The following is a 13734-nucleotide window of genomic DNA, read 5'->3' as shown; positions in this document are numbered from 1 at the left end:
TTGGACTTTGATATTAATTTTTTTATTAAAGTATAATTGACATACCATAATAGTTTCAGGTATACATCGTAGTAATTTGGTATTTATATGCATTTTGAAATGGTCACCATGATGAGTCTAGTTACCATCTGTATCATAAAAAGTTATTGTAATATTATTGACTATATTCCCTATGCTGCACATTACATCCCCATTATTTACTTTATAACTGGAAGTTTGTACTTCGTAATCCCCTTCACTTATTTCACATGCCCCCAGCAATACTTTACTCCCCCTCCATGTTTTATGTTTTTTACATTACATTTTATATCTTTTTATTTTGTGTACCCCTTAACATTGTAGTTATAGTTGATTTTACTACTTTAGACTTTTAACTTTCATGCTAACTTTATAAGTGGTTGATCTACTACCTACTGTATACCTGCCTTTACCAGTGAGATTTTTTTCAGTGATATTAATTTTTGAGATATATGATTCCAGTGCAAATAATTTAAATTTCTTTTAATTATAAGAATAAGCTAATCTTCATTTCAGATATGTAACAAGTAGTTAGGAATGAATGGCCACTTGTTTAGTCAGAGAAAGGTAAAAATATAAAGTGCAGTCTTTCAGGAATAGATGCCAGCACAAGTTTTGTTTGATAGTTTTATAAATGATTGAGAGTGTAAGACAGCAGAAAAATTTTTAGGTTGCCAGAAGCTTTTCTAACTGGTAAAATGCTAAATTCATGGGAATAAAGATAAGGAGGATCTTTCAATGAGCACATATTTGCATATAAAGGCTAAATCTTATTAAATATAAGATAAATATACTTTATGTATTTATTTAAACAAGCTACAGGCCCAATCTTTTCTTCACTCTTTTCTAAGAAATGTTGACTGAGTTATAAGTGGCCTTAGATAACTAGAGTCTCATGTACCTTTTACAGAGAACATTGCAGTACTGTGACTTTTTTTTCTTGTATCTGCCATAAATATACTTACAGAATTTAAAGTTTCCTTCCACTTTCCTTCTACCTTCAGTTAACTCTGCTTATTTCCTTCTGCCTCAAAACCTTTATGGCATGAAGTGAGGTATGATTACTGGGTCAGTAACCAGTTGATACAGTTCCTTAGGCTAATAGAATAGTGTTCAGCCCTCCCTTCCTCCCTTCCTTCCTTCCTTCCTGTTACTTTCCATTTACAGTTATTATAAAATATTTCTATATTCTTTGTGTTGTACAATACATCCTTGAGCCTATCTTACACCCAATAGTTTGTACCTTTACTATCTCCTATCACTATGTTGCCCCTGACAACTGGTAACCACTAGTTTGTTCTGTTTTCTGTGAGTCTGCTTTTTTGCTATATTCACTAGTTTGTTCTATTTTTTAGATTCTCCATATAAGTGATATCATACAGTGTTTGTCTTTCTCTGTCTGACTTACTTCACTTAGCACAGTGCCCTCCAAGTCCATCCATGTTGCTACAAATGGCACAATGTCATTCCTTTTTATGGCTGAGTAGTATTCCATTGTATATATATACCACATCTTCTTTATTCATTCATCTGTCAATGGATACTTAGGTTGCTTCCATGTCTTGGCTATTGTAAAGAGTGCTGCTGTGAACATAGTGGGGCCTGTATCTTTTAGAATTAGAGTCTTCTCTGGATATATGCCCAGGAGTGGGATTGCAGGATCATATGGTAACTCTGTTTTTAGTTTTTTTAAGGAACCTCCATACTGTTCTCCATAGTGGTTGTACCAATTTACATTCCCACCAACAGTGTGGGAGGGTTCCCTTTTCTCCACACCCTCTCCAGCATTTGCTGTTTGTAGATTTCTTGATGGCCATTCTGACCGTGTGAGGTTATACCTCATGGCAGTTTTGATTTGCATTTCTCTAATAATTAGCAATATTGAGCATCTTTTCATGTGCCTCTTGGCCATTTGTATGTCTTCTTTGGAGAAATGCCTGTTTAGATCTTTTGCCCCTTTTTTGATTGGGTTGTTTGGTTTTTGATATTAAACTGTATGAGCTGTTTTTATATTTTGGAAATTAATCCCTTGTCGGTCGTATCATTTGCAAATATTTTCTCCCATTCAGTAGGTTGTCTTTTCGTTTGTAGATGGTTTCCTTTGCTGTGCAAAAGCTTTTAAGTTTAATTAGGTCCCACTGTTTTTTTTGTTTTTATTTTTGTTTTTATTTTCACTACTCTAGGAGGTGGATCCAAAAAAATATTGCTGCACTATATGTTGAAGAGTGTTCTGCCTATGTTTTCCTGTAAGAGTTTTATAGCATCTGGTCTTACATTTAGGTCTTTAATCCATTTTGAGTTTGTTTTTGTGTATGGTATTAGAGAATGTTCTAATTTCATTTTCTACGCGTGGCTGTCCATTTTTCCCAGCACCACTTATTGAGGAGACTATCTTTTCTCTGTTGTATATTCTTGCCTCCTTTGCCATAGACTAATTGACCATAAGTGTGTGAGTTTTTTCTGGGCTTGTTCTCCTGTTCCATTGATCTATGTGTCTGTTTTTGTACCAGTACCATACTGTTTTGATGACTGTAGCTTTGTAGTATAGTCTGAAGTCAGGGAGCCTGATTCCTCCAGCTCTGTTCTTTCTGAAGGTTGTTTTGGCTATTTGGAGTCTTTTGTGTTTACGAGAGAGTGGCATGGACATATATACACTACCAAACGTAAAATAGATAACTAGTGGGAAGCAGCCGCATAGCACAGGGAGATCAGCTCAGTGCTTTGTGACCACCTAGAGGGGTGGGATAGGGAGGGTGGGAGGGAGGGAGTCGCAAGAGGGAAGAGATATGGGAACATTTGTATATGTATAACTGATTCACTTTGTTATAAAGCAGAAACTAACACACCATTGTAAAGCAATTATACTCCAATAAAGATGTTAAAAATAAAAAAACAAAAGTTTTAAAATTATTTGTTCTAGTTCTGTAAAAATGCCATTGGTATTTTGATAGGGATTACATTGAATCTGTGGATTGCTTTAGGTAGTATGGTCATTTGAACAATATTGATTCTTCCAATCCAAGAATACGGTATATCTTTACATCTGTTTGTATCATCTTCAATTTCTTTCATCAGCGTCTTAAAAGTTTTAGTAATAATTCTTTAGCCATTCTTTTACTGAGTTTGCCATTTCTCTCAGATACCATATTATTATGGTATTATTATTTTCTTATTTTGTAAGTGGGAGTAAAACAGTACTTTCCTCACAGGGCTTTTATGACAATTACATGACATAATACATGGCAAATGATTAGTGTGCTACCTGACATTTAAAAGCACAGTAAATACTTGCTGATATTATTGTCGTCACGGTTGTTATCATCATTAGCATCATCATCATACCCACCCCATCATCATTTCCATTTGTCTGTTTTGACAATTACTATCATATTTTACACACTACTTCTTATCACATGGCATTTAAACTTGTGCAGTAGCCTCCTAACTGATACTATTACCTCCAGTTTCTGTCCCATCCATGTGGTTTATTTACACTTTTCAGGCAAATCTACCTAAAATAGAATTTTTAATCAGGACACTGCCCAGTTCAAGAATCTCTCTGCATTGCTCATAGACTTAAATCTTGCTTTGGTATTTAAATAAGTCATTTTACTTATTTAAACTTTATAGTAGGTTTTTATTAAGTATTTGTTGAATAAGTTGAATCAATGGTTCTATTGTAGCACTTAAAAATTAGGTTACAGTGCAATTTCAGTGTATCTGTAGTTGATGTTAGTATTCTGTTTTCATTTATGTAAATTTCTTCTTGTAAAAGGTAATCATTGATTTTTCTAAATGTAATTGTTTCTAAACATGATTGTTAGAACTTCTATCAAAGTAATGCACCTTTATAGTTTTAAAAAAAATAAAGTGATACTGAAGGACTTGTAACGAAAAACAGTAGTTCCTGGCTTAACCATCTTTCTCCCCCCTCCCCCATCCTACTTTAACTCTTAAATGTTTCTGATGGTTGTTGTCTTCTTTTAATATAATATGCTTTTATCAAGCTGTCTTGACTTTATAAGTTTTAATTTTATTTATCTGCCATATATGAATATTTAGCCTTGTTCTATGATTTATCTGTCCTCTCTAATAAATTATATTATTATTTTTAGGAGCCCATTACTTGCTTCCCTTCTTACTTACCTGTATTTATATAGTATCAAGGTAGATGATATGTACATTTTGTCATGTAACTACAATTAAATCATTGTTATTTTTCTACTGGTTGACACTGTAGCTGCAGTTAAGTTTATAGTGTTTTTATTAATGTGACTATAAATTTTCTTTTTAAAAAATCATGTAAATAAGCTCTGATTTTATATTCTTTCTTAAACAGCCTTTTGTATCTCCTGGAGTTTCTAATTCCCATTTTTTTTCCCTTGCATTGCTTGGTATTATCATTTCCTTCAGTTCTTTTAAGATAGTGGTTCTCAATTAGCAGCAATTTCCCCAACTCTCCGCCTCCTTCAGGACACTTGGTAATGTCTGGAAACATTTTTGGTTGTCCCAGCTTGGGGAGTGCTACTAGCATCTAGTGTGTAGAGCTCAGGACTGCTGCTAAACATCCTGCTCTGCACAGGGCAGCTTTCTTGGGTTGGGTCCATTTTCTGGTTTTGTTCTCTTTCTTAGTTTATTTCATTTCCTCATTAGATTACAACCTTATGTAATTTAATTTCCTGTGATGGAATTTAATTTCCTATGAATGGATAAAGGTCAATTTCCTGAGGTATTCCATATCTGAAACTATGTTTTGCCCACACACCTGAGTGATATTTTGGATACCTATGGGGTTATAAGTGGAAATCATTTTCTTTCATCTTTTTGAGGACATTAATCAGAGTAAATTTGGTGTCAGCCTCACTCTTCTTCCTTCTTGCCTTTTTCCCCCTTCTTTTTATTTTGTCTGTAAGTTTTTTAGTATTCCCTCTCTATATCCCTTGCATTCTGAAAATTCATTTACATGTCCGGGGCCTCCCCCCCACTACTTATTGTATTGGGAATTTCCCCTTCTTACTGAGTTTTCTCAAGTCATTAATTATGTCTTATGTTTGCTTTGGGAAATTCTCTTACTTATTTATTTTTTTCTCTGCTAGTTTCTTCAATACTGTTTTTTGAACTTTTATTAGGTGGATATAGAATCCCCCTGGATTAGTCCTTTACGTTCTCTTCTTTCTGGAAATAAATAAAGCAGAGAGATTAATATACTAAAATCAGTGTTTTAAATACCCAAAATTGACTATTGTTAGCTAGTTCAATGACTTTTTTTTTAATTTTAAATAAAAAAGGGAAGTTTCAGATAGAAATTCTCTTTACCCTTTCCCTTACACATGTTCAGTCTGGTCCCCTTCTTTCCCTTTCCAGAAGCAACCCTGTTATGATTTTTGCATGTATTCTCTAAGGTCATTAAAGAGTGTATTTATCTATATGTGTAAATAAATAACATGTAGGATTGCTTAGTAGATAATTTAAGAATTTATATAGTTACTGTTTTACAGCCTGTTTTTCTGTCTTCTGTCCATGCTGGTGTATATAGATCTATTTCTAAGCTCCCATGGACAGGGCCTTTGTCTTGCTAACTGTGGAATCCCCAGCACCAAGAACAGTATCTGGCAAATAGTAGGTATGATGTATGTATTTATTTTTTATTTTTTTAAACTTTTCTTTACTTTTTAAAAATTTTAAAATAATTTTTTATTTTTCTTTTTTATTTTTTTAACATCTTTATTGGAGTATAATTACTTTACAATGTTGTGTTAGTTTCTGCTGTATAACAAAGTGAATCAGTTATACGTACGCATATATCCCCATATCCCCTCACTCTTGTGTCTTCCTCCCACCCTCCCTATCCGACCCCTCTAGGTGGTCACAAAGCACGGAGCTGATCTTGTGTTACGCAGCTGCTTCCCACTAGCTATCTATTTTACATTTGGTAGTGTATATATATCAACGCCACTCTCTCACTTCATCCCAGCTTACCCTTCCCCCTCCCCATGTCCTCAAGTCCATTCTCTACATCTGTGTCTTTATTCCTGTCTTGGCCCTAGGTTTGTCAGAACTTTTTTTTTTAGATTCCATATATATGTGTTAGCATATGGTATTTGTTTTTCTCTTTCTGACTTACTGCACTCTGTATGACAGACTCTAGGTCCATCCACCTCACTACAAATAACTCAATTTCGTTTCTTTTTATGGCTGAGTAATATTCCATTGTATATATGTGCCACATCTTCTTTATTCATTTGAATAAAGTGTCGATGGACACTTAGGTTGTTTCCATGTCCTGGCTATTGTAAATAGTGCTGCAGTGAACATTGTGATACATGACTCTTTTTGAATTATGGTTTTCTTAGGGAATATGTCCAGTAGTGGGATTGCTGGGTTGTATGGTAATCTATTTTTAGTTTTTTAAGGAACCTCCGTACTGTTCTCCATAGTGGCTGTATCAATTTACATTCCCACCAGCAGTGCAAGAGGGTTCCCTTTTCTCCACATCCTCTCCAGCAGTTATTGTTTGTAGATTTTTTGATGATGGCCATTCTGACTGGTGTGAGGTGATACCTCATTGTAGTTTTGATTTGCATTTCTCTAATGATTAGTGATGTTGAGCATCCTTTCATGTGTTTGTTGGCAATCTGTGTATCTTTTTTGGAGAAATGTCTATTTAGTTCTTCCACCCATTTTTGGGTTGGGTTGTTTGTCTTTTTGATATTGAGCTGTATGAGCTGCTTGTATATTTTGTAGATTAATCCTTTGTCAGTTGCTTCATTTGCAGATACTTTCTCCCATTCCTCATAATGTTGATTCTTCCATTCCAGGAACATGGTATATCTCTCCATCTGTTTGTATTGTCTTTAATTTCTTTCATCAGTGTCTTATAGTTTTCTGCATACAGGTTTTATGTCTCTTTAGGTAGGTTTATTTTTAGATATTTTACTCTTTTTGTTGCAGTGGTAAATGGGAGTGTTTCCTTAACGTCTCTTTCAGATTTTTCATCATTAGTGTATAGGAATGCAAAAGATTTTTGTGCATTAATTTTGTATTCTGCAATCTTACCAAATTCATTGATTAGTTCTAGTAGTTTTCTGGTGGCATCTTTAGGATTCTCTATGTATAGTATCATGTCATCTGCAAGCAGTGACGGTTTTACTTCTTCTTTTCTGATTTGGATTCCTTTTATTTCTTTTTCTTTGACTGCTGTGGCTAAAACTTCCAAAACTATGTTGAATAAGAGTGGTGAGAGTGGGCAACCTTGTCTTGTTCCTGATGTTAGTGGAAATGTTTTCAGTTTTTCACCATTGAGAACGATGTTGGCTGTGGGTTTGTCATAAAATGGCCTTTATCATGTTGAGGTAAGTTCCCTCTATGCCTACTTTCTGGAGGGTTTTTATCATATATCTGTGTTGGATTTTGTCGACAGCTTATTCTGCATTTATTGAGATTATCATATGGTTTTTATCCTTCAGTTTGTTAATATGATGTATCACATTGATTTGCGTATATTGAAGAATCCTTGCATTCTTGGGGTAAAACCCACTTGATTACAGTGTATGATCCTTTTAATGTGCTGTTGGATTCTGTTTGATAGTATTTCGTTGAGGATTTTTGCATCTACATTCAACAGTGATGTTGGCCATAGTTTTCTTTTTTTGTGACATTTTTGTCTGGTTTTGGTATCAGGGTAATGGTGGCCTAGTAGTATGAGGTTGGGAGTGTTACTCTCTGTTCTCTATTTTGGAAGAGTTTGAGCAGGATAGGTGTTAGCTCTTCTCTAAATCTTTGATAGAATTCACCTGTGAAGCCATCTGATTGGGCTTTGGTTTGTTGGAAGATTTTTAATCACAGTTTTAATTTCAGTGCTTGTGATTGGTATGTGTATATTTTCTGTTTTTTCCTGGTTCAGTCTCAGAAGGTTGTGCTTTTCTAAGAATTTGTCCATTTTTTCCAGGTTGTCCATTTTATTGGCATATAGTTGCTTGTAGTAATCTCTCATGATCCTTTGTATTTCTGCAGTGTCAGTTGTTACTTCTCCTTTTTCATTTCTATTTCTGTTGATTTGAGTCTTTTCCCTTTTTGTTTTGATGAGTCTGGCTCATGATTTATCAATTTTGTTTTTCTTCTCAAAGAACCAGCTTTTAGTTTTATTGATCTTTGCTGTCGTTTCCTTCATTTGTTTTTCGTTTATTTCTGATCTGACCTTTATGATTTCTTTCCTTCTGCTAACTTTGGGGGTTTTTTCTTCTTTCTCTAATTGGTTTAGGTGTAAGGTTAGGTTGTTTATTTGAGATTTTTCTTGTTTCTTGAGGTAGGATTGTATTGCTATAAACTTTCCTCTTAGAACTGCTTTTGCTTCATCCCATAGGTTTTGGGTCATCGTGCTTTCATTGTCATTTGTTTCTAGGTACTTTTTGGTTTCCTCTTTGATTTTTTCAGTGATCTCTTGGTTATTTAGTACTGTATTCTTTAGCCTCCATGTGTTTGTAATTTTTACAGTTTTTTTTTTCCTGTAATTGATATCTAGTCTCATAGTGTTGTGGTCGGAAAAGATACTTGATACAATTTCAATTTCCTGAAATTTACCAAGGCTTGATTTGTGACCCAAGATATGATCTATCCTGGAGAATGTTACATGAGCACTTAAGAAGAAAGTGTATTCTGTTGTTTTTGGATGGAATGTCCCATAAATATCAATTAAGTCCATCTTGTTTAATGTGTTATTTAAAGCTTGTGTTTCCTTATTTATTTTAATTTTGGAGGATCTGTCCATTGGTGAAAGTGGAGTGTTAAAGTCACCTACTATTATTGTGGTACTGTTGATTTCCCCTTTTATAGCTGTTAGCATTTGCCTTATGTATTGAGGTGCTCCTATGTTGAGCGCATATATATTTATAATTGTTACATCTTCTTCTTGGATTTATCCCTTGATCATTATGTAGTGTCCTTCTTTGTCTCTTGTGACAGTCTGTATTTTAAAGTCTATTTTGTGTGATAAGATAATTGCTACTCCAGCTTTCTTGTGATTTCCATTTGCATGCAATATCTTTTTCCACTCCCTCAGTTTCAGTCTGTATGTGTCCCTAGGTCTGAAATGGGTCTCTTGTAGACAGCATATATACGGGTCTTGTTTTCATATCCATTCAGCCTATGTCTTTTGGTTGGAGCATTTAATCCATTTACATTTAAGGTAATTAATGTAATTAGTTATGTATGTTCCTATTCCCCTTTTCTCAATTGTTTTGGGTTTGTTTTTGTAGGTGTTTCCCTTCTCTTGTGTTTCCTGCCTAGAGAAGTTCTTTTAGCATTTGTTGTAAAGGTGGTTTGGTGGTGCTGAATTCTCTTAGCTTTTGCTTGTCTGTAAAGGTTTTATTTCCTCTGTCGAATCTGAATGAGATCCTTGCTGGGTAGAGTAACTTGTTTGTAGGTTTTTCCCTTTCATCACTTTAAATATGTCCTGCCACTCTCTTCTGGCTTGCAGAGTTTCTGCTGAAAGATCAGCTGTTAACCTTATGAGGATTCCCTTGTATGTTATTTGTTGCTTTTCCCTTGCTGCTTTTAATATTTTTTCTTTGTATTTAATTTTTGATAGTTTGATTAATATGTGTCTTGACGTGTTTCTCTTTGGATTTATCCTGTATGGGACTGTCTATGCTCCTGCACTTGATTGACTATTTCTTTTCCCATATTAGGGAAGTTTTCAAGTATAATCTCTTCAAATAATGTCTCAGTCCCTTTCTTTTTCTCTTCTTCTGGGACCCCTATAATTCAAATGTTGGTGCATTTAATGTTGTGCCAGAGGTCTCTGAGACTGTCCTCAATTCTTTTCATTCTTTTTTCTTTTTTCTGCTCTGCAGTGGTTATTTCCACTATTTTATCTTCCAGGTTACTTATCCGTTCTTCTTCCTCAGTTATTCTGCTATTGATTCCTTCTAGAGAATTTTCAATTTCATTTATTTTGCTGTTCGTCATTGTTTGTTTGCTCTGTAGTTCTTCTAGGTCCTTGTTAAACGTTTCTTGCATTTTCTCCATTCTGTTTCTAAGATTTTGGATCATCTTTACTGTCATTACTCTGAATTCTTTTTCAAGTAGATGGCCTATTTCTTCTTCATTTGTTTGGTCTGGTGGGTTTTTACTTTGCTCCTTCATCTGCTGCGTATTTCTATGTCTTCTCATTTTGTTTAACTTACTGTGTTTGGTGTCTCCTTTTTGTAGGCTACAGGTTTGTAGTTGCTGTTGTTTTTGGTGTCTGCCCCCAGTGGGTAAAGTTTGTTCTATGCGTTGTGTAGGGTTCCTGGTGGAAGGGACTGGTGCTTGTGTTCTGGGAGATGAGGCGGGATCTTGTCTTTCTGGTGGGCAGGACCGTGTCCAGTAGTGTGTTTTGGGGTGTCTGTGAACTTATTATGATTTTAAGCAGCCTCTCTGCCAATGGGTCGGGTTGTGGTTCTATGTTGTTAGCTTTTGGCATGGGGTGTCCAGCACTGGAGCTTGCTGGTCATTGAGTGGAGCTGGGTCTTAGCATTGAGATGGAGATCTCTGGGAGAGCTCTCACCGATATTTCATGGGGCCAGGAGGTCTCTGGTGGTCCAATGTCCTGAACTCGTCTCTCCCACCTCAGAGGCTCTGGCCTGACAGCCGGCCGGAGCACCAAGGCCCTGTCAGCCACATGGCTCAGATGAAAAGGGAGGATAAAAAGAAAGAAAAAAGTAAAATAAAATAAAATGAAATAAAGTTATTAAAATAAAAAAATGGCATTAAAATAAAAAATAAAAATGTAATTAAAAATAAGAGCCACCAAACCAATAAACAAATCCACCAATGATAACAAACGCTAAAAACTATGCTAAGATAAACATAAAAATCAAAAACTGGTTAGGCACATACAGCAAACCCTGTCTACAATTGCTCCCAGGGTCCACCGCCTTAATTTTGGGATGATTTGTTGCCTTTTCAGGTATTCCACAGATGCCGGGTACATAAGTTGATTTTGGAGATTTAATCCGCTGCTCCTAGGCTGCACAGAGAAATTTCCCTTTCTCTTCTTTGTGCAGCTCCTGGTGTTTGGCTTTGTATTTGGCCCCGTCTCTGCATTTAGGTTGCTCTCTGGCATTTCTTGTTTGCCCAGAAAGGAGGGGGTTAAAGGAGCAGGTGATTAGGGTGCTCTGGCTCACTCAGGCTGGCGAGAGGGAGGGGTACAGAATGGGGGGCAAGCCTCTGGCTCAGAGGCCAGTGTGATGTTCTAATAGTCTGAGGCATGCCATTTGTTCACCAGGTGAAGTTTTCCCTGGATCACGGGACCCTGGCAGTGGTGGGCTGCACAGTCTCCTGGGAGGAGAGGTGTGGATAGTGACCTGTGCTTGCACACAGGATTCTTGGTGCCTGCCACAGCAACCTTAGCGTTTCATGCTTGTCTCTGATGTTTACGCTGATAGCTGCAGCTCGTGCCTGTTTCTGAAGCTCATTTAGGTGGTGTTCTGAATCTCCTCTCCTCACGCACCCTGAAACAATGGTCTCTTGACTCTTACGCAATTCCAGACTTTTTCCCAGACTCTCTCCTCGTTAGCTGTGGCCCACTAACCCCCTTCAGGCTGTGTTCACGCAGCCAACCCCAGTCCTTTCCCTGGGTTCTGACCTCTGAAGCCTGAGCCTCAGATCCCAGCCCCTGCCCGCTGCAGTGGGTGAGCAAACAAGCCTCTCAGGCTGGTGAGTGCTGGCCAGCACCGATCCTCTGTGTGAGAATCTCTCCGCTTTGCCCTCTGCACCCTTGTTTCTATGCTCTCCTCCGTGGCTCCGAAGCTTCCTGCACTTCCCACCCCGTTTCCACCAGTGAAGGGGCTTCGTAGTGTATGGAAACCTTTCCTCCTTCATAGCTCCCTTACAGTGGTGCAGGTCCCATCCCTATTCTTTTGTCTCTGTTTTTTCTTTTTTCTTTTGCCCTACCCAGGTACGTGGGGATTTTCTTGCCTTTGGGGAAGTCTGAGGCCTTCTGCCAGGGTTCAGTAGATGTTCTGTAGGAGCTCTTCCATATGTAGATGCATTTCTGATGTATTTGTGGGGAGGAGGGTGATCTCCACATCTTACTCCTCCGCCATCTTGAAGGTCCTCCCAGTATATGTACTTCTTAGGTAAAGTAATATAGTTTATTTTTAACTGCTAAGTAGTAGTCAACTGTATGAATATACCCCATTTCACATTTTATTAATTTACTCCCTTACAGATTGACAGTTTAGGTTGTTTGTAATTTCCATTTTTCTTATTACAAACACTGTTGTAGAATATCCTTATATTCATCTCCTTGTACGTTTGTTTGAGATTTTTATCAAGAGTGCTTATCTAGGGTTGGAGTTGCAGGGTTGTAGAAAATAAACTTTATATTTATCTAGATACAATGAAATTACTTTTCATAGTTTCTTGGTTTTAAAATCATGGTTTTAAAACAAGTTCTCTTCATATTTTTTTTTCTTCCTTTAAGTGCTCTGCACCCTGGAGCAATAGTTTTATCTTATTTTTCCTTTCAGATTATCAACTATTCAAAATGATTATGTGAGGCATCAGGATCCATTCTTTTGAAATCCTTATAAGAGTTAACCTTTGATTTTTTAAGTTATATTGCCAATTATTCCTCCCTTTAAAAAATAACTTTTTGAGGTAAAATATACATAACATTAACCATTTTAAAGTGGACAATTTAATGGTTCTCTTCCATTTTCTCTCATCTGCTTCTCATTTTTCTTTTACTCCCTGAGAGATTTCTTTGATGTTTTACAAACTTATTCTTGGGTTTTTGATTTCAGTAAGTATTTTTAATTTCTAGGAATCCTCTTTGTTCTTTAATGTTTTTCATAACACCCTATTCTTTTATTCATGTTTCTTTTATAGATGCTTAATAATTTTCATGACACTCTGTTTTTATTTGATATCATTCTTGACTTTCTCTGAGGTAGGTAATCAGAGATCCTCTCCCTTTCTGAATTACTTCTGTTTCCTCTAGTGCCATTTTTTCTTTTTTTTCTATGTTTTATTCTTGATCTCTGTTTCTCATGTTACAGATGTTCCCCAATTATCCATGGTATTTGGTTATTCACATTTGAGAATTAATGAGGAGAAACAGTCTTTATCACTGGGAGGGGCTTTTAGCCTGAAAGGCTTTGCTCTGGAGTGAACAAGTGGATCACTTAATAACTCACTTTAGGACCCGTAAAAGCTAGAATTGGGGTGGGCTTATTTGTTCTGTGGTACCTGGTACTCATATTTGCTATCTTGTTTCTTCCCAAAGAGAATTCAGTTTCTTTAAAGAAAAACTGTGTGTGTATTTCTTTCTTTTTTGTTGTTTTTGTTTTTGTTTTTTATTGACAAACACTTGGTTGCCAGAGTTTGCGAGTCTGCCCTTGAGTAATGGAGGGTGAGAGAATGTTGACCATTTTCCTTCTTTACCTTTTTTCCCCTCTTATTCCTCTCCTCTCCCTACTTCTCTTTTGTTTCACATATAATCCCACCCTGAATCCATATTCCAGTCTACAAAATAATAGATGTTTTAAAAATTTCAAGAAGTTTCACCCCAGTGATGGGTAAAGCCCCAAGCTGAAATATCATAAGGCAGTGTGACTGTCAAATGCGTGAAACACAACAAAGTGTCAAGGATGTCTGGATTCTGCTCTGAATAAGGAAATTAATAATGGGTTACCTTACAGGGTTCTGTATCAGGGCAGGCCTTAACATTTT

General features: G+C 36.3%; 1 protein-coding gene across 2 annotated transcripts in view; it reads left to right on the top strand.

Annotated features, from left to right (window-relative positions):
• TDRD3 (tudor domain containing 3) overlaps positions 1-13734 on the top strand; it is a 201424-nt gene that overhangs the window by 38746 nt on the left and 148944 nt on the right. The window contains exon 2 of one of the 2 annotated variants that reach the window (XM_089899470.1): positions 5555-5648. The exons of the other annotated variant lie outside the window; for it this stretch is intronic. Coding sequence (XP_089755596.1) covers positions 5555-5648 — 94 coding nt within the window. The remainder of the gene's footprint in view (positions 1-5554; positions 5649-13734) is intronic. 2 annotated transcript variants of the gene reach the window in all.

The sequence above is a fragment of the Delphinapterus leucas genome, chromosome 18 (assembly GCF_059928025.1).
Source record: "Delphinapterus leucas isolate spDelLeu-1000000601 "Yukka" chromosome 18, BTC_Dleu_Yukka2, whole genome shotgun sequence".
Lineage (NCBI taxonomy): Eukaryota > Metazoa > Chordata > Mammalia > Artiodactyla > Monodontidae > Delphinapterus > Delphinapterus leucas.
The sequence above is the reverse complement of the archived record's forward strand: the minus strand, read 5'-3'. Positions and strand labels throughout refer to the sequence as shown.